We start from the raw sequence: 21,552 nt of genomic DNA, 5'->3' as shown, positions 1-21,552 counted from the left end.
AGAAGCCCAGTTTGGTGATAAATCTGCATCAAACTGACAAGTCAGGAGGGGAAGGATCCCCAGGCAAAGATTCTGATGAAGTAGGTGGCGGTAAGAAGGATCAACTGGGGCCGTTGAAGTCGACTTTGGACAGTGCTTGTAAATTTACAATTTACACCTGTGGATGTAAATCAAACAGAGAAGATTTGGGAGAAACCTCAAAGAAAGGAGATTGGTTATCAAGAACAACATATGGTAGGCAAGTTATCAAATAGCATGCAGTAAAGAACGGCATCACTCCAGAAATACTTGGGAACATGCATATGAAACATTAAAAAATGAGCGACCTCCAGCAAGTGCCGGTTTTTTCTGATCAGACAGGATTCTATTGGAGAAAATAAGTGCAGCTAGTTTGATGTATCATGCCATAATCTGAACAAAAATCAGATATTTCACGTTGGGTATATTCTAAAGCATAATCTAAACAAAAAACCTTAATTGACATCAATTGAGTTTTTATTTCAAATTAAAAGTGTTAGAAAATAGATAAAATTTCAAAACGATTCTTTAACAGATATAACCACATCATTTGAGAATGATCGTCTACAAAAGTAACACAATTGACAAAACTTAACGGACTCTTGACATGACAGGGACCTTAGACATCAAAGTGAACTAAGGAAAACAAAGAAGAACTGCGAGGAGCATCACAAGACGGGAATGAGGTATGATGATGCTTTCCAAGCTCACATGCTTCACACTCTGTTTCTAGGCTTCTTTGTCTGATTTTAAAATCTGTCAATTAACATAGAACACAAACTGATAAACCTCTTTGTACTTAAAGCTGTAGAGTATCTTTGATGAGTAGGTCTAGTTTGGCCTTTTCCCATCTAAGAGTTGCTTCTACTGTGTTACATCATGGGTGGCAAAGGACTGAATTACCCTTTGTTTGGACGGTGCTCCTTCGGTAATTTCTTTATGATTTAGCCATTAGGCATTTAGGCTTTTCTTTTGTTGCACACTAGCCCTAATGAATATGATTTATGTTTCTTTAAGATGTGGGATGTGCTGCTTAAATTTTGCAGGTTGATGCTGTGACAAAAACACGTGGAAAAGAAGGTGGTTGGGTTGTTGAGCAGCTTTTGAACCAGGTTATCCTCTCTAACTCTCTCTCTCTCTTTCTCTCTCTTGGGGCTGAGAAATGGTCTTTGTAGTTGCAGTTGCTCATAGAGCTAGATGGTGCTGACCATCGGCGTGATGTTTTCGTCATTGGTGCTACAAACAGGTGTTTTTTTGTTCAATATTTTTTTTGAGATCTTGCTGCTTTTGTAATAAACGCTCTTTTCTTCCCCATCCATCTGGTGCTTCATTTCTTGCTATGGTGGTATGAGCAGGCCTGACGTGATGGATCCTGCTGTCTTACGGCCTGGCAGATTTGGAAAACTTCTTTATGTACCTTTACCTAGTCCTGATGAACATGGACTGATATTAAAAACACTTAGTCGCAAGATGTCTATTAATTGTGATGTTGATTTGATGGCCATTAGGCGGATGGAAGCTTGTGAAAATCTAAGTGGTGCTGATCTTGCTGCAATGGTATGTTAATGGATTTCCTAAGTTTATTTCCCTGGATGATGTTTAATTTTGACTCTCAGATTTTCTTCATATGTGATTTATAGCTTCTGGCAATGTCTTTGAACTTTGGTTGTGCTTTGTTTATTTTTTGCTTTCAAAATCTCTTGCTAGATGGATGAAGCTGCAATCACTGCACTCAAAGAGAAACAAGCATCAGGTCCAGGCAATTCAGCTGCAAAACCTTTGACCATTAAGGCAACTCACATCGAGCAAGCATTGAAGAACTTATCTCAATCTGTCTCAAAGGGAAACTCTGCTGCAACTACTAGAGTACTAACAATGTTTTTTTTTTAAGAGGATTTACGTCTAGGGGTCTAATCTTTATCCCCTCCTCATGGTTTGTTCTTTTTGATTGGGATGCAGCAAAGGCACTACTATAAAGTTTTGTCACAGAGCTTCAGAACGGCATGAGCACAGAAAGTACTATTTTGTAGTGTTTCAGTTCATCACTTATCACCTATGACAGGTGCTGTGACCACCCTAAGCATTGGAGGCCCCTGTATCATAAATGTTATTGTTTATTGCCTTTGATGAGAGTTAAAGATATAGTTTGTGGTTGTGGATTGTACAGTGTCCCGTAAAAACACTTGGTTTCAGAGACTAGGTGGTAGTTTTCTTACTGTTTGGAACCTCTTCTATTTATATCTTTATCAAAATATGTAATAATTTATTTTATTTTCCTTTTATTTCATAGAAGAATCGTTGGAACATGGATGAATATTCTTTTTAATTCATGGAGCCATGTTTTGAAACCCCTTATTTGTTTTTCATTGTAACTAAAAATGTACTTGTTAGTTTGTGGGAGAAAAATACCATTTAGAAGGGTGTGTTGTGAAATTGAGCCTCGTCTGATGTAGTAACAAACTGTAGATTAGCCTTTGAGTTTTTGCATGGCTACAAGTAAGGATGTCAATTGAGCACCAAAACCGGAAACCGCAATGGAACGGCCTGCAAAAAATCGGAACTGACACACTTGATAGCTTATTAGGCTAGTTCTAGATTTATTGATTAGGTATTGGTTCAATTTTGGTTCTATCAATTAAGTTATTGGTCTCTTAATGGTTCTAGAACCGATGGACCAAGAAGGAACCGGTGGAACTGGAACAAATCCAAATCCAAAACCTATACCTATATATTATATAATATAATAATAAATCCAAAACCTATACCTATATATTATATAATATAATTATAATTCTTCAGGTTTAAGTAAATGAAAGATAAGGTCAAACCTTTTATTTTTTTAAGTTTTACAATTTTGACTGGTACCTCCTCTCTATTTTACCAAAAAAAATTGATGGTAGATTATAATATCAACGAATATTTGTAGCATGTGTTAGGGATTTTTTTTTATTTTAAATTTGGACTGTTTGGAATCGATTAGGAACTGGAACTGGCCCACCCATTAGTTAATGGTCCAAAAATCAAGGTTTGGAATTGATTAGCTTAGGGGTGTAAGTTTGGCCTTGTCAGCCTGAGCCCGAACAAGGCCTGGGCTGGATTTTTTAAACTTGAGGGCAGGTTAGGATTGAAATTTTTAGGCCTTGGGTCAGGGTTGAGGCTTCAGGCTAAGCCCAGCCCGGCTTGGCTTTGTGGGTTATGCTTTACAATTTATTGTTTATATTTTACAATTTTTGTTTAGTATCAAATGATCTATTGATTTACAAAAAAAAAAAAAGGCTATTTGTCTATTGAACAAAAATATTTACACTTCCTCTCGACAATAGTTCTTTCACAACCAAACAATAATAGGATTTGATGCTTTCCGAGACTTGAATGAATCAATGAACTCCAATATATCCACACACAAATTCTATTGTTCTTGGGTTCACAAACCCAAAGGAGGGAGTGAGGCAGCACAAAATCGTGAATTGTCTGTCTCCCTGCCATTGTTTTCTTTAATATAATCCTTACATATTTTCTTGTTCTGGTTTTTTCATAAAAATAAAAAAAATAAAAAATAAAAATCTTGTTCTATTTTTCAAAATAAAACAATGAAGTATCGATGAGAGAGAATATTCTCTCACCTTCATCTTCTTGCGCACTAAAATCAGTGACCAAACATATTAAATCAAATTTGAGAAATTTACACATACCACCCCTGAAGTTTGATGAAAGGATATTTTTACTCCCTAGTTTTGAAAAATTTTGCGTACCCCCTGAGGTTTGCAAACGGTAACAGATTAAATTAACCTATTCCGTCAATTCATGATTAAAACTATTAAAAATTAGACTTGAACTGACGAAATTATCCTTACCAAAAAAAACACCAACAATTCAATTTTCCCAATCGATTTTGAGGAAGATGAGTAGCTAACCATCCCTAAGCACTTTTCCTTCATAAAATTCTAGTTTTATTGTAAAACCATACAAGAGGGATCTCAAATCTGAAATATCAAGCACAAGCGCAGGTATTCTCCACCGCCAAAAGTATTTCATCAGCGATCCTGAAGAGTGCTACCAAGTACTGCAAGATTGGTTTTGGAATCGAATGCTTTGGGGGTTTTCATATAAAGCGTTTTTTATACATCTTCTTGTTCTTCGGAGGGGCTCTTACTTGACATTCGTGTTCTGAGAGTATTTTCTTTTTCTGCAATTCTTTATTTCCATACCTTTTTTACCTAATTTGTTCTAAGAGAGATTTTTCAAGAAAGGGGGTCGATTGATTTGCAAGTTCTACATGCCATCAGCTATAGAATCAGCAGGAGCTCTCTGGACATGATTTTAACACTGCCATGGGCAACACAACAACCACCATCAGGGCCTGCCCGTATTTCAGATAGAGTCTTCTTTCTCTCTCTCTCTCTCTCTCGCGCACCTTCGAAACCACATCAGAATACGAATCAAAGGCATTAGAAACTAATTCTCCATGACTTCTGAAAGCCCTAGTCTCAAATCTTCAGTTTATCTGGAAGATATGGAAGAACTTGAAAGGGTATTCAATCGATTTGATGCAAATGGTGAAAGATGGTCCTCGAATTGAACAGTTCTGAGTAATATGGAGTAGTTGGGTGAAAAGATGGTCATCTTCATGTGTTCTTTTGGTGAATTTTTGTTGAGTATTAAATTTTTTTCCAAGGGTTACTGATGATTACAATCCAAATTTGGTGCGTCAGTCCAGCATCTAATGCAAGCTTTTAAAAATTTGCCATTTTTGTGCTGCCCATACATTCATATCTCTCTCTCCCAATCCCCCCCCCCCTTGCCCTTCTTCTGTTTGTGTTTATGTCTGTATGAACTTTGATGAGCATGTGACAGCTTTTTGTTTGTTTGCTTTGTGAAACAACTGTGCAGATTGCCCTCTTTGGTAGTCTAATAAATGGGAAAATTTTCCGGGAATGGGTGAGTCCTGCAATGCTGAAGGCTTATCAATGGCAAGTGAGTGTGCATTGACAGTAACATCTACCCAAATTTCTTGACAGTAATGAGCAAAATTTGTTTCTTTTGATTAACAAGTTAATGGAGGCAATTGAAATTTCAGATTAATTCCATGGAGACAAGCTACAGAGAAACCTCAGACATTTACGATGTTGATGGAATCAAAGGGGTATCACTCAACATTGTCAATAAGCTTCCTGTATTCAATGTAATTCACAGTGAGATGATGGCAACAAGTGATGAGATCTGTTGTACAATTTGCTTGCAGGTAATAATAAATTGTTGTCTTTGCAAATAAATTAAGTAAATTTGGATTGAAAGGGTATTCAATCGATTTGTCCACGGAGCTTGGCAACGTTCTCAATGCCCTAGGCTCTGAAAGTTTTCCGGAGAGAGATTCACCGCATGATGACAGAGATCAACACCGACGGAGATGGCTACATCGATCTCAAAGAATTTGTCGATTTCCACCGTGGAAGTTCCATCGGTGATGCAGACGCCGGTAATGGGATGAATGAGCTGAAAGATGCATTTGTAATGTACGATAAGGATCACATTTCTGCAACTCTTCTTCCCCAAAATCGATTGGGGAAGATGAGTTGCAGGTTTTTTTTTTTTTTTTTTTTAGCAATTCCGTCAGTTCAAGTCTAATTTCAATTTGTTAACAGTGTTATTGTTATCGTTGCAAACCTCGGAGGATCAATTTTAAACGGGTGAAATATCTTTCATCAAACTTTAGGTGGTATGTGTTTTCCATTAATTTCTCAACCAAATAGGATGAGTTGTTACTCTGACCTCACCTCCATCTCATTAATGTCATTCGGTAATACACATTTAATTTTAAATCAAATAGTATGACTTTCAAGGCCATGTTTGAGAAATGTGTTGGAGATGTCGTATACCATGTCCAAGTATACTTGATGAGCTTGTATCGCCAAAAAAAAAAATTGCCTACAGTGAATGACCTTATTATATCCCAAAAAATTAATCTACAGTGAATGAGCTTGTATGCCAAAAAAAAATTACTCTTCTAGTGAATGAGATTGGGTGAAATTGAACACTTGGTCATCGGTGCTTGCGGGCAATAGTTTTGTTACTCAAGGTTCTAACAATTAGGGGGTTTTAAATGTCATTTGAATTCTTAAGTTAACATTGTTAGACTTAAAAGGAGACATGTAGTTTTGAAAAAACATTGGAGTGGCCTCAGTTTCGGGCAAAACACAGGGGAGCTAGGTTTGAGTAATTTACTCTATAAAATTTTAAGGGAAGGTTTGGGCATGGGGTGAGGAGAAAGAGAATGTGTGCGTGTGTGACACATGGTAGGGAGGGAGAAAAGAGACAATGTTGAGGTCAAATTGTGATTTTATGGGAGATAAGTAATTATAGGGATTTGCTATAGAAATGAAATGAGAGAAACTTTCCAATTACTTTGTTAGTTAAGATAGGTTTCCTAAGTAAATATGATTTCATAATAAAGACATAGTTTCCTTAGTTTCCTTATACTTTTGATAAGAGAGGAATTATAGGAGAGATTACAACAAATACACATTGTTTGATGGCAAAACGTTTCAAGTGATAAACAAAATCTTTGGTAATGTCGTTCTCTTAAATGTTATGTTTGGGGTACCTTTCCTTCTGAATACTTTCAATTTTACCCATCAATATTATGTTTTGTGATGACGCTTTTTTCTCATTTTTCGGCAGTTTTGCCGCAACACCCATGTGAATGGGAACGATAGATAAACAAAGGGAGAGAATAAACCAAATCATTTTAATGTACGTATATCTTTTCTACAGGTCAAAGCATCTCTCCATCGGTGGGGAGAAGTTTCTAGAGGTGTTGGTATGGATAAAGTTGAAAATATGAAAAAAAATACCCCAAACATTCAAACATAATATATCAAACTTGAGATAGCTCAAATGTAATTTCTCTAAACATTGAATACCTCAATTGTAATTTACAACGCCCCCACCCCCCCCCCCCCCCCCCCAAAAAAAAAAAAAGAAGAAAAAAAGAAAGTGAAAGAAATCCAAACCAAAATTTTCCATATAAGATCCTCTGCTACCAATTTATTGATTAACGCAACATATTTGATCTCGTTGGTGTTCATTTAGACCCATTGCCAAGCCCAAAAATCCCAATATTTCTCATATAATGCAATGGGAGTGAATAAAAGAAAGCTCATTTTTTACAAGATCAAACCCAAAATTGTAGAACTGTTGAGCCATATTTCCAATGACAGATACATCAGTAGAATCACTAGGAAGGAAAGCCAAGCAAAACACATCTTCTTCCACTTGGGTAAACAAACTCCATTTCCCCAAAACCAATTTGGCATTGTCCTTAAAATGGAAAGTCACAGTTGGAAATCCATTCAAATCCCTAATAAAATTCCCAGAAGAGCATAACCTGTTTGATTTTGCAAATGGAACTGGGTTGCACTTGAACTTCATTAGATACACAGATAATTCATCTGTTACCTCATTATATCCTTCTTTTGCTAGAATTGTTAATGGTGTACCACTATCAATGATCACTCCACCTGAGCCTGAGTCTTTCCGATCGAATGTTCCTGGTGGAATATTAAGCCTTTCCGAACCAATGCTAATGCCGATCAAATTAAGATAATAGAAGCGATCAAATATGAAAGGAGTTGTGAAGCCACTAATATGTGCATCACCAAAGATCAAATTACCTTTCGACGACGGATCACTTAGATTGCCAAAGCAATAGGAGAATTTTGGTTGTGAAATTGAACTTAATTGAGAGACTATTGATAAGTTCATTGCAGCAAGGCCTAGTACTCCAGCTGATTGATCACCAATTATAAACTTGTCATTGATTCCACAAACAAAAACCAGATTCATTACTGTCTCTTCAACACCTCCATCAGAGTTTATGAAAGCTAGGGATTCAGAAGCAGGGTTGCCAAAGCTCTCATCTTGATTACCATATTGAGTATGGTAAGTGCACCCATTAGGGCTTTCTCTGCAATGCCCATTAGAAGCAAGTTTGAAATGTGATGAAGAGCAAAAACAGGACAATTTAGTGTAAGTTGTAGATTTGGTGTAGTCAAAGCACTGGAGGCAAGGCTTGCATTGGATCCACAAGATCCCACTACTTGTGTCTATAGTAGTGAATATATCAGAAGCTGGAGCTCCAAGGGGGATTTTTGCAAGGTAATCAAGGCTACTATAGGGAATCACATCAATTTTGAATTTGTCAATGGAAGAAGAAGTGATATGGGAAGTTAAATAGGTATAGCGAGCAATTGAGGATTCATATGCTCTCTGAGCTTTATTGGAAAGAATGGTTTTGGGGTTTTGGAATGGGGAGAGGAGAGACTCGCGGTGGATGAGCTCTACGTTGAAACGGAGAGATCTAGGTTTCGCAACGGCGGTATTGGAGGTTATGCAGAAGATGAATGAGATGAAAGTGGTGAAAGAGAAGATGAAGAGTGCATGAACTCTGAAAGCAGTAACCATTGTGAAAAACTTATTTTGGAAGGTTACAAAACTTAGAGGAATTGAATGAGGAGGGACACTACACATATATTTGATATCAATCTAAAATATAAAATGAAGAAAAATATAGGATAACAAGGATTAGAGAGAATCACTTAACTCTGAGTCGATCTCTCGGGAACTCAGTCACCACTAGATGATCACAAACACTCCGTAAGTGAGTCTCACCATGACACACTTGCAAGTTCCAAATTAAACTATAAATTATCAATTCTACTTTTGACAAAATCAAAGAATACATATATGCATGTGAAAGGGAAAGAACAATTAGAAAAGAGGTATTAAAAGAGAAAGAATTAGTGGATTTTTATGCTCAATTACTAAATTGGGAATCCTTAAGAGTCAAGGAACAAAATAGAAAGAAACTCTATCTAAAAGTAGTGAATTTTAATCCTCTCAATTGCGGTGCGGTGCAGTGCACCATATTTGAGAATCCAACTGTAAAAACATGGACAGTGACGTCTTTTTATCTTCTCAAAATGAGTTGCACCGCACTTGGGAGGATAAAAAGGACCAGGATTCCAGCTACCTAGAGAGTAACTCTCATGATATTGCATTAATTAGAGTTTCCTTAATATAAAGGTTAATTAATGTCTTCTCATAATCCAACTAAGCAATAATTAATAAAGGCAACTGCAGGAGCTAAATGTAGATGAATAACTTTAACCATGTTGCCTAAGCATTAAAAGGATTCCTAGGATCACTCTTGCTCTATCTTGGATTTCTCTCTCTCTCTCTAACCTGTTCACTCTCCAACGGCAATATTTGAAATCTCCATGAAAAAAGACACTCAGACAATGAGACAAGAAATGATGTAAGATTCCACTTTGGTACACTCAATGTGCCGATGAGATGAGTTGCCCGAGCTGTTGGATCGAATTCAAGACAGGGTTTTAGTAATCGGTATCCGCCGATATCGATCCAAATCGGACAGATTTCCCCTTGTTTCCTTTGAAATATTTTATTTTTTTTTAGTTTTACCCATCTGTACCGATTCATCGATATAGGATCGGTTAGGAATCTGTACGAGTCTCCACTGATACTGATACGAATCGACCGATACGATACTATGGATACCAATTTGGGCCTATCAGCCTTGACCCACCCTAAGCTCGAACAGGGCCTTGGCTGGAAAATCCTGAGGGTGGGTTAGGGTTGAAAAGTGCAGGCCTGGGTCAGGCCAGGGTTGAGGCTTTGGTTTCAGCTCGGTCCCAGCCCTGTTTTTTTTATTTTAACCCTAAAATACTAATAGTGTTAGCTTTTTAGGGTTTTCTTTCATCGTTTCAGCGTTTCTTATTCCTATTTTCGACTATTGAGGTTGAACGAGTACCGAGGATTGAGGCACGGACTAGCAAGGTTCAAAATCCAGGTATCGGACTCAAGATCGGTCATGGCCGAAACCTTTTTGGATCGGGAGCGGATTAGTTCAAATCGACCAGGATCGGTCAAAAAAACCCCCCCAAAACCTGTTGGTATCGGTCAGTATCGATCAATATTGGTCAAGATAATATGAAAAACTAAACAAAAACTTAAGAACTTTGAAAAAATAACAAAATATTCAGTTGGATCGGTCTAGGATCGGATCGGATCGGCCGATCCAACCGAGTTGGGCGATCCAATCAAACCTTGTTGTATCGGTCAAATCTTGGGATCGGCTTTGATGATAACGATCCGATCCGATACCTCAAACCATGAGGACTAGAGGGGGGCTGTGTTTGGGCACAAAGGCCACATGATCAGACAATATTCTTTTTCCCTAAAATTTGATTTCGTTTGGGGAATAGGTTCTCTTAGGGGGAGATGCTAGCACTCTCTCACTCTCTTCACATGAAATGACCTCACTGCCCTCCTATATACTAAACAAATCTGCCCACATTTCATTGGTGCATTCCTCTATGGGTTCGTCTAGACAGTCCTCTCCCTCTCGTTTAATACTAATACATACACAGTTTTAAGTATGTTTATCGGGTCGACAGTATCGACCAATTCGTTTTGGATTGACTGTGATTGATAATACTTGATCGATACAGATCATATATCATATTATTTATGAAAAAAATAGTTATCTTGTATAAACTGATACTGCTCCCGATACAGCCAATATACTGTGTTAGATCCGGACTATGGGCAGAATAATATAAAAGTATAAGCAACAGTGCGAAAATATAAATGTAAATATCCAAATAAATATACGTACTTGTAACTCGTAGAATATCGCCAAAGAAGACAGAAAATTGGATCGAGTCGTATCTAGATGACACTCTCCTTAAGGTCTTTAATCGCCCCTTATTAGTGCAGACCGGGTGTAGTGCGATTATACCTCCAAGATGAAACGATCCACTGATCACTAAAGACAACACTCCCAAAGTGATTACAGAAGGGGTCCGAAAGTTATACTCAACACTCTTTTTTCCAGAGGCAGAAAAGACGGACAGAAGCAAAGAAGGAACTCTCTCTGATAGAAACAGAAAAACATAGAAGCAAACACTCTCCTTAAGTTGCAGAAAGCGGGTACAGAAAAAGTGAAGTATACCCCTGCCAATACCCTTGTATTTATAGTATACGTAGAGGTAGGTTCTAAAAGGTACTGTATGTATATAGGCATCTCTATATACGTACAGGTACTTCAGGTGTCTCCTAATGTATGTACAGGTACCAGTACATACTCGTACAGGTGCTTGGGTGTCTACACGTACGGATAAGGTACATGTATTGGTAGATGCATAGTATGGAGTGGTTAAAAACGAATGTATAAAAATAAGATATTTATACATTATCCACACCCGGACTCGGACTCGGCCCGGCTTGGTTCGGCGCGCATGATTTAAAAGCAGCTCGGACCAACCCCCACACAAGTGGGAGGACACACTTCTCTCTAAAGAACCCTATGTCCCTTAAGGACTCATGGATACTTATAAGCAAGTTCACATCCTTGAAGCTAACCAATATGGGGCTAAACAACATTGGTTCTTTTACAAATGCAACTCAAAAAATGGAGGAAAATGAAAACTCAAATTTGAATAAAAGTAGACAATGACAATGACCTTTTAGGTAAGTAACAAAGACCTTTTAAATCTTAAGAATAATGATATTGAATCTTTTAAAATCCAATCCAACATACCGGCATCCAATACAATAAACTACATCCATGTATTTAATGTATATATTTTGTGCGCTCGGATGTGTTTGGGTGCAAATACACGCCACAGAGCAGGACCGGATGATGTTCCTTTTACCATATGTTCTTGAAAAAAAGTTATTGTGCAGCCGTGGTGGGAGCTGTAATGGTGCAACATCGTAAACGACAGCAAAAACAGGGTAAGATAGTCATTTCACAGGTGGGTCCCACCTGGGCCCCACATGTGAAATGACCATCCCCTTGTATGTGGGGTGGTTTTCGTGCTGCACCTGTGCAGCTCCTGCCACGCTGCACCAGAGCCAAGTCCATGTTCCTGTGTTTTACCTTTTACGTGACAATTGAAGAACGGGCTGTGTCTGTCCGCCCCGACCGTAATTGAGATTCTTTTCCCGCCTCAATCTGAAGCCTAATAAATTGAGGTCTTTTCCCGCCAAAGAAAAAAAGTAGAAAACAATCCGACAGATCATGAAAAGCATAAATAAGCTCACCTTCTCTTTTATTTGATTTCATTTCATAATTTCCAAGTACCATCGATCGAGGAGGCCCAACGAAGTTCCATCAAAGGTCCATTGAACATCTTCCAACCTCTCCAAGCCCGATCGAAGCTCCACTGTACATCGTCGGCGAACTCAAGTAAGCTATTGCCTTCTTCTGCTTCTTCCTCTTCTTTTCCATCTTTTTTTTTTTCCGATTTTACTGTCTTTATGCGTTGTAAGCTACGTGATCTTCTTCTTCCTTGCATTTTGCTGTTGCAGAAACCCTAAATCCAATTAGCAGAGATTTTTCTAATCTCACAAAACCTTGAGTACAGCCGAAGGTTAGAACTGCGACCTGTTCTTCTTCTTCTTCTTCCTCTGATTTTCCTTATTTTTATTGGGTTTTACCTTCCTTATGCGTATTCTGTTGCGATTTCATAGTTGTTTCATCTTCTTCTTGTATGGATGGGTTAAATTGTGTATGTTCATTTTGCAGAAATCCTATAAATCCAAAGTTCGAGGTGTTTCTCTAATCTCACAGACCCTTGAGTACAGTCGAAGGTTAGAACTATGGAATACTCTTCTTCTTCTTCTTCCTCTGGTTCTTCCTATTATTTTCCTTCTTTTTCTTGGGTTTTACCTTATTTATGCATATTCTGCTGTGATTTTGTTTCATCTTCTTCTTGTATTGTATGGATTGGTTAATGGTGTAAAGTTCCCATTTTTCCTAATCTCTTGAAAGAACCCCTGTACAGTGCCAATTTTTTGTTTTGTTTTGGGGTAGGGGGTTGTGTTATAAGACTGTGAAGTTGAGCATCTTTCAACCTCTCCAAGCCTGATCGAAGCTCCATTGTACAAAGGCAGTTTTTATAGCAAGAATATCCAATGATAAGAACCCACTATTTTCACACAAATTTATTGAAGTTCAAGACATTACAGAAGTACCTCACTGCAAGATAAGGGATAGAGTTCTCTTAATAAGTTGGTTTAGATGATTTTGAGCAGTGTATTGATGCTTCTAATTGAGTTGCATGCACATGCTTCTAGATATTTTTGATGTTTTTTTAATTACCATTTGGGGGGAGGGGATTGGAACTTCAAATAGGGGCAGAACTCAAACTGAGGGACCATAACAATTTGATTACTGAAGCTCTCATCATGTTTACTGAGAGGAGGCCTCACAGTGACCATATCTTACATTAACAACTTTCAATAAGCTGCTACAAGGGACACTAACCTGCATTTGATGACAAAGAAAGAGGAGTTCCTTAGAAGGAATACTGAAACAACTATAGTTAGAATTATTGATTTGTTTTTGTACTGTATAACTTATTATAGTGATTTACCAATAGAATGATGTTGCAGAAGCCACAGTGTACATAGCAAATCTGCTCTTGTAGATTGGAGTAAGCTGTTGCATGCAGACGTTTTTTTTTTGTTTTGTTTTGGGGTAGGGGTTGTATTATAAGATTGAAGAAGGGAGAGGGGAGGGGACGAAGAGAAAAGGAAGAAACACAAAAAGATTTTGACTCTTATGATAATTGGAAGATGGGATTTATATGGGCTGTAAGACACTAATTAGGTATGATTATTATTCATCCTATATGTTTTTGTTTGGTAAAATAGCTGAAAATCAATGAGTAGGTCTGGTTCAGGACAGGTAATATAACATACAATTTTTTGGTGTCTATTGTCCATTGAACCTCTAGTCCCTTATTGCAATTGTGCAAGTGATATTGTAGAAGTAGGGATCCCTGTATAGAATTGATTTTGCTCTCCCCCCCCCCCCACCCCCACAGTCCCGCTTCCTCTGTTCTGAGATTGGCTAGAGCTTTTAAGGATGAGTTCTACCCAAGTCCCTAACTATTGTTCCCTTCTCCTCCCAGCCCTATGTACTGGCCTTGGTTTGTGGAAAGGATTAGTAGATGTGCCTAATCTAAAAAGCTAGAGCAACCTTCCGTATCATCACTTGCAAAATCAAAAGAGAATTTTTGATGGATTAGGCTCATGGACCTTGTCTCAAGAGGATTATGTAAGATTGGCCGGCTGAGATCTGGACCATATGGTTGACTGTAAATCGGTTTGAACAGATGACAACTCATGGAGCTTGTCTCAAGAGTGAAGATTGATTTTTTTTAAAAAATTTTAGTTTTGTGGTTATCTGGATATTGTCATTAATTTTGGATGGTCATACATGATCATGGTGGATGTTTTCATCTTAATTTTAAGTAAGTTTAGTCAAGTAATAGCATTTTTGTAATAATCTATTACGTTGGTAAAAGGTGTTTCAGAACAGGTTTTACCAAACGGAATTGTGTTGTTTTCTTTTTGTTATAAAAACGTTTCTAGAACAAGTTTACCAAACACCATTTTAGAGCCCAAAGACGTGTTTTCAGCACAGGAACGGAAAAAAAATGACAAAGGTAAAAAACAACCGTTCTGAAACAAAAGCATTACCAAACGCAGCCTCAGTTTCTCTTATTTTATGCTTCATCTCATTTTTCAGGTACCACCTCTCTCTCTGTCTGGATCTTTTTATTAATAAAGGAAAGAAACACAAATTTCAGTAATTGCTTCATATTGATAACCCTGATCTGGTGCATGAATTGATTGATTAATCTGTTCAAATACCTGATTGTTGGCCCAATCTATTATCAGGTTGGTTCATATCTAGCTGTCTAATTATATGTGATGGTGTGGATTCATGAACTGTTTGGTTTTACTCTGGATGTGTTATAATAAGAGATGAAAATCCTAATACATCTACTTCTCCAACTTAGAGACCTGTCTACACATATCTTGATTTTTTATGGATTATTTTTCAGTTTTCAAACATATGGTGGATTGGCTTTTCATTCTTGACTTTACTATTATGGTCTATTGGAGTTCTGACAAAATTTGCGTAATTATGAACCCACTATTTTTAAATTGTAATGTAGGATTCCTTGTTTTATATCTATAGTGTCCATTGAAAAGTATGCCATCATTTGCATTTCTATGGTTTGAGTCTGTAATTCATCTTGTCAATGTTGTACACTGTACAAAGATGTCATGGATGCTGTCTTGCTCAACTGCTTCAGAAGGAGAGAAAATTTTAAGTGTAGTAATTAATAAGATAAAGTGTTCTCTGCTCTTTTCATGGCATGTGGTCAGGTGTACTGGGGGTAGCCCACTAAAAAAGGAAAATGGTGGAAAAAGTTAAAAAGTGTCCCAGACAGCTGATCAGGCACATATGAAAATGTTTTTGATGATTTTGAACATTTTACATGTCCAGTCTATATTATGCTTTTCTGATGGTTGTTTTCTTACTTGTCCTAATTTCTGTCCAAGGTCAATTGGGATATGCCACATGCATGCTCTTTCAGAATTTTGAGGGCTTTGTAAGTATTCCCTCACCCTATATCATTGCAGTTGTCAACCCTCTTATCTATGTACATAAATGTTTCAAAACCAAACTGATGTGCTTCATTTTAAACTTACAGAATGTATAAATTTACTGCTCTCTTATTCCATGCCTGGTTTGTGTCCTAAAGATTTTGCAGTTAATATCTTACAGAAAGCAACTAGTTTTCCCATATGGGGTTTGGAAGTGAAGAACGGTATATGAGGAGGTCTGGGTAAAATTTCAAGTCAATTGGAATTGCTTTGTTTTGAATAAGAGGGTTTATTTTACAAATAGATGCAAGTTGGAGATAAGGGTTTAAGAAGGGGTGAGCTTTTGAAACTGGGGTTAGTCTAGGATTTAGTTGGGTGTCGGGATTCAAAACAGTTGTAAAGCTTGAAAAAATCAATGTTTGGTGAGCTATTTAGGGTGTTAGGCTTCGACTAAAGTTTATATACAAATAATCTTTTCTAGCTTGCATTATCTGGACCAAGTTGGCCAAATGGGCTCTAGATTGAGTGGGAAGGTTGAGGAATTGAGGCTAGTCAACATTTCAATGCTTTTTGATATTTTTGTTGACTTTATCATTTTAAAATGGTGAACAGAAATGTTTTATTGAAAGCATGTGAGAACTCTCTCTTTTTTCTTTCTCCTCTCCTCTTTCTCTCCCTCCCCCATCAGCTGGTAATTTTCTTTCCCTAGCACTGAAACACTACTGCCTTCATTCTCTTCTTCTTTCTTCTCCTATCAGTCTACTCATGTACTAACTTGCAGAACCAGCAACTCAGATTCCATTGATTGGTAATCTCTATTACATCAGTAAGTTCCAGATCTGAAAATAAAACTGAGTTTATATTCTGTTCTGTTCTTCCTGAATCTGGAATTCTACTGATCTAATTATTTCTTTCTGACTTTAGATCTGAAATCTATTTTTAGTCCTTCATTCTATATTTGTTTAGATCTTTTTTCCATCTATCCTTGGGCCCGTGAACTTTGCGAGATCCAAGTGTTGGATAATACTGCATCACCATGATTCCAATCATTTTGCTTTATCAAATGTCTCATATTCGATGCATGTAACTTTTGTTTCAAGTGCTTTACTGCTGATGTACAAAGTATATTTTGATCTATAATTCATTTTATTCGAAAATTTTCTTTATATAACAATTGTTTCTATTCTTAGAAATATTGGGCAACTAGCATCGCCAAAGCCATTGAAGTTCCCCTTGAAGTATCCCAACAGGACATCTTTTAGTAAAATTCAAATGGAGAATGGCCATCATATTATTTCCAGGGGTGCCTTGATTGTTCTAGAAGGTCTGGACCGTAGTGGGAAGACTTTGCAATCTACTAGACTACTCTCTTACTTAGAGGGAGAAGGAATTTCAGCTGAGCTTTGGCGGTTTCCTGACAGAAGCACATGTGTTGGGCAAATGATATCTTCCTACCTCTCCAACAAATCACAATTGGATGATCAAACAATTCATCTTCTTTTCAGTGCAAACCGTTGGGAAAAGAGGTCAGAATAAAATCTATCTGTTATTGCATGGAAGGCATTAAGTGTATTACTTTGTTTGCATTAGGTGTGTTACATTTATGTTTACTCATCTATAAGCATGCAAATTTACTGTCATGTGTTCCACACTGGTTTCTTGACTTTCTTCCATCCAGGACTTCCCATAGCAGTCATTTAGTCACCGGCATGGAAATTATACCAGTGAACTTTGTCCCATGTTGCTGATTCTAGTGCTCTCTCCTAACTTCCAAGTCTGGACTTCACCTTTTGGCCTCAACCCACCATTTTATCTGGAAAGCCTGTTGCTAGTTTACTCACAGAACCAGATCTCACCTTCTCCCCTCTCCCCCCCCCCCCCCCACAAGGCCTCAATCAACCATCATAAGCAAAGAAACCTTCCTGGACAGATTCGGCATAGATCTTATTGTTCCAACTTGCTTGTATATGAATCTGCAGAACCAAATCCCATTCCCTGGACAGATTCAGCATAGATCTTATTGTTCCCAACTTGCTTGTATATGAATCTGCAGAACCAAATCCTATTCTCTGCCACCAAATTTCCCTACATCAAACAAGAATTTAAAATTGGGACGAAAATGGTGATTGGTGCTTAATTTGTATCTGGTGCCCTCTTTTTGGTGAATTGATGAGATTGGAATAAGAACAAGAACCAGTTGGTTAAGCATCAGCAGCCGCCGTTGCTGCTGAGTATTAAAACATGAGCTTTTGGGATCTCCTTTTTTAGGTTCAGGTCTACTTGTCCACAAATGTGCACAAAAAGCAGTACCCAGTGCATAAGGCCCCCGCGTTCAACAGGGTCTGGGGAGGGTCAAATGTACGCAACCTTACCCCTGTTTCCAGAGAGGCTGTTTCCAGGACTTGAACCCGTGACCAAGCATTCAGGAAGTAAGCACCTGACCAACGTGCCAAGCACGACCTTCCTTGTATTGAAAAGTCAAAGGACTAAAATACAATCGATACATTTCAAAACTTGACACAAGATTATTTCATTTTGAAAAGGGAAAAACGAAGTCAGCAGCTGCCACCTCTAGTGTCCAATTCAATAATTAGTAAATTTATCTGTATATATATGCGTGAGTATGGGAAAAACACCAATATCCATGGCCCCTAAAATTTTCCAAGGCTGTCTGCAACTATGAATGAATTGTAATGATGGGGAAGCACCATTGGACATAAAATATTATTTATCCAACATTGATATGTTTACAGGTCTTTGATGGAGACTAAACTACGGAGTGGAACCACACTTATTGTTGACCGTTACTCTTACTCTGGGGTAGCTTTCTCGTCTGCCAAAGGACTCAATATAGAATGGTGTAAGGTGAAATCTTTTACCCATAGACCTTTATGGTCATGAAGCTTCTTCTGTTATCTGATATTGAAAATTCCTCCTCCCCCTGGTTTTCTTACAGGCTCCTGAGACGGGGTTGTTGGCTCCAGACCTAGTGTTGTACCTTGACATACCACCAGAGGTACTTGGTAAATGCCTTTATTACTGTTATTCTTTGTGATGACTTATGAGGAATAAATGGTCTGAGTATTGGAACCCGATAGTCAGATCTTTGAGACCAAGAATTTGCTTGACTTGAAAGCAATGAAGATTGTTTTATGGGAATTCTAAAGTATTCTAGTTGAGAAAAATCCAAAAAAGAAGCCCCTATTGTATGCCCTTTACCCAGTGTTTTAAAGGTCCTGTTGTACATCATGTTGTTTGAAAAAAGATTTGTTAGTAGCTTTACTAGGTTTCCACTTAACTGTTGGCAGCCTGATTGTTTAACTTGTGACCTCATCGATAGATAGGAGTTGGCAGCAGTGACATTTTGATAAAGTGAAAGCTTTGGCTAAAAATAGTAGACTACAACAGTCATAAGTTACAACTGTTAATCCAGCCACGTAATGCAGTAGGCCCCACACCGTAAAGCAGCGGGACCTGGTGTATTGAATGGCAGGATCGAGTGTCATAAGCTCTGCTGCTCTACTGCTAGCACTCCTCAACTGGGGCTATCTAATGTTAGCTATTCTATTACTCTACTGTTTAGATGTCGTGGGACTCCCCTCACAAAACTCAGTTCGTTACATCTTTTCATTTAAGCGTACTTCTATTGAAAAAATATCGGCGTTATTTTATTTTATGATTGGAATTCTTTCAGAAAGCAGCGGAGAGAGGAGGTTATGGAGGTGAGAGATATGAGCAGTTGGAGTTCCAGAGGAAAGTCGCCCAACATTATCAGATCCTTCATGATGCCACATGGAAGGTAAGATCTTTGGTTCCAATTAGCAACCTCCTATTGAGAAAAAGGAAAAATCAGATGTCAGTTTTAAGCTTGACTTCCATTATTGCTTCTGTGGTCAGTGCCTCTATGTTGTTACCCGGGACCTGCATCTATTAAAAGATATAGGCCCTTTTATTACTGAAATGTAGTGTATGCTTAAAAAATTTATCGCTTTAGATTTTTAATCTTGGTCAAAAGCTAGGAGATGCATAACAAACTCTATTTCGATTAGAAGATAAAAAAATATCACAATAGCTCAGAGTTGTGCTTATTGATAGACCAGAGTCTAATTACTATTGGTTATGGTCAATTGCTTATCTCAAAAGCAGACCCTGATCCTTAGCTGGCCAAGTTGTTTGGGTTGTCTTGCATGCCACCCCTCCTATGACTTTAGCCATTAGAAGTTTGTCTTTGGTTCTGCTCAGTTGAATTTTCCTTTAGTTTTTGACAATAATATATGGGAGAGGGTTTCCCATACTGCTAGCGTGGGAAGGAATCTGCTCGCCGCACAAATTAGTTTTCTGAAAAGGGTATCATCCATGTGGAGCCCGCATTTTCAAAATAGATGAAATAAAAAAAAAACGTGTGGGAACCTCACTTTTTGTGAGAGCATGTAGGAAAGAATCCGCACACGGATTGAGATCTTTTGCCCATAATACAAACAATCTGACTTGCATGTCAATCCATGAATTTCATTTATAAAAAAACATCTTTGAGTATTCTTCCTTGTTAAGAACTTTTTCTGTTTCAATTGCAGATTGTTGATGCTTGCCTCCCCATAGAGGATATAGAGAAACAGCTAAGAGAACTTGCAATGGATTGTGTTACCACCTGTCATAAGGGGAAACTTCTCTCTCAACTCTGGCTAATATAATATTTTTTTGGCTCGATGCTGCTGTGAGAATAGTTGAATGTGAATGTGGTTATGATTTTCATGCGGTTGTCTCCATATTACAAGCCGACTGCCTCAGTATCTTATACTATAGCTGTGATGTCCAATGGAGTTATGGATTATATATCATAAACCCGCTCCTGTATTTGCATTCCAAATGTTATTTTGGCATTGCTTGCGGATGATCATGTATGAACACACAAAATACCTACCACCTACTATTATGATTGTGTAATGGAGCTTTTGAATTAATAATAGGAAACTGTTTCTGCTGAAGGTATGTTGATCTGGTTTAATCACCATGAGGAAGAAAGGAATAGGTTACAACCAAGCTCATATGATTAGTTTTGAAACTGGAATCCCTTCTTTTGGTTGGGGCTGATGCATTTAAGTATCTTTATTCCAGGGGTACATGAGGTGTGTTGGTTTTGCAATATATGCTTATACTGCACAGACTTTAGGCATTTCCTGTTGATATAGGTGCATATGAGAAGATTTACCGGACTTGTACCACACATGCGTGCACTCACTCACTTGCAAAAAGGAGAAAAAATCACATGTTAGCTTATGGGATGAGTTTGTGCCATTGAGCTTGTTTGTTTCATTTAAAGCTCTTTAATTAATTGACCCTAGTAAGCTTTGTAATCTCTCATTTTCTGCTAATGATTTTTTTATGCTTGGAGATGGTAGATTACTTAAGAAGTACTCATAGTGGTGATACACTCTTTCCTTGGGGTGATAAATCTTTGCAATTGAAGAATGTCTCTTTGTTCTTGAGATGATTAAGAATTTATTATTTGTCAGCCAACTAATGAAATAATTATCTTGCAATTTTGAATTGTCTGCCGGTGTAGAGATGTGTATGAGAGGTCACATGCAAAGTAAGAATTATTTTCAAATTGGTTTCAGGTTTTTATGATGAATGTTTAGCATCAACAACCTTAGCCATGTTCAGTTTGCTGGATTCAGGTTTTTATGTATCGAAAACGTCACAAGCGGTACTGTTGTTCACTTGTTTGTATCGAACGGTTTAAACTTTTATGGGTTTGTGGTTTTACTTTTCATCTCACCTCCCTATCTCGACTTTGAGGGAGCTTAGAGGAACACTGTGACCTCCTATTGTCCAGTGTTCTAGTACTCCGGCAAGGAGGCGACTCAGGTAAGGCCTGCGGCCTCGCCCTATCTCACTCTCCCCGTATGACCGCTCTATTGGCGTTTTGATCTCTCTGAGATTCTTCTTTACTGTAGTGAAGTGTAGCTGAAGTTTCCCAATATTTCACTATCTCACTCTCCCCGTATGACCACTCTATTGGCGTTTTGATCTCTCTGAGATTCT

General features: G+C 37.9%; 3 protein-coding genes and 1 pseudogene across 3 annotated transcripts; 3 read left to right on the top strand and 1 right to left on the bottom strand.

The window, feature by feature from the left end:
• The first annotated feature begins 971 nt into the window (after positions 1-971).
• LOC122651315 (cell division control protein 48 homolog C-like) lies at positions 972-2,062 on the top strand. Its single transcript, XM_043844660.1, has 5 exons — positions 972-1,130; positions 1,200-1,264; positions 1,374-1,575; positions 1,726-1,859; positions 1,974-2,062. The coding sequence occupies exons 3-5, from the start codon at positions 1,384-1,386 to the stop codon at positions 2,023-2,025; spliced, it is 378 nt and encodes a 125-aa protein (XP_043700595.1). The 5' UTR covers positions 972-1,130; positions 1,200-1,264; positions 1,374-1,383; the 3' UTR covers positions 2,026-2,062.
• Positions 2,063-4,473: 2,411 nt separating this feature from the next.
• On the top strand, positions 4,474-6,735 carry LOC122651202 (annotated as a pseudogene).
• A 386-nt stretch (positions 6,736-7,121) lies between these two features.
• LOC122651312 (aspartic proteinase CDR1-like) lies at positions 7,122-8,501 on the bottom strand. Its single transcript, XM_043844655.1, has one exon. The coding sequence runs from the start codon at positions 8,476-8,478 to the stop codon at positions 7,141-7,143; it is 1,338 nt and encodes a 445-aa protein (XP_043700590.1). The 5' UTR covers positions 8,479-8,501; the 3' UTR covers positions 7,122-7,140.
• Positions 8,502-15,361: 6,860 nt separating this feature from the next.
• On the top strand, positions 15,362-20,473 carry LOC122651314 (thymidylate kinase-like). Its single transcript, XM_043844659.1, has 6 exons — positions 15,362-15,512; positions 16,698-17,033; positions 18,261-18,372; positions 18,464-18,523; positions 19,202-19,306; positions 20,082-20,473. Exons 1-6 carry the CDS (start codon positions 15,475-15,477, stop codon positions 20,196-20,198), a joined length of 768 nt encoding a protein of 255 aa, XP_043700594.1. The 5' UTR covers positions 15,362-15,474; the 3' UTR covers positions 20,199-20,473.
• Positions 20,474-21,552: the final 1,079 nt, after the last annotated feature.

This window comes from Telopea speciosissima, chromosome 2 (assembly GCF_018873765.1).
Source record: "Telopea speciosissima isolate NSW1024214 ecotype Mountain lineage chromosome 2, Tspe_v1, whole genome shotgun sequence".
In the NCBI taxonomy this organism is placed as follows: Eukaryota; Viridiplantae; Streptophyta; class Magnoliopsida; order Proteales; family Proteaceae; genus Telopea; species Telopea speciosissima.
The sequence above is the reverse complement of the archived record's forward strand: the minus strand, read 5'-3'. Positions and strand labels throughout refer to the sequence as shown.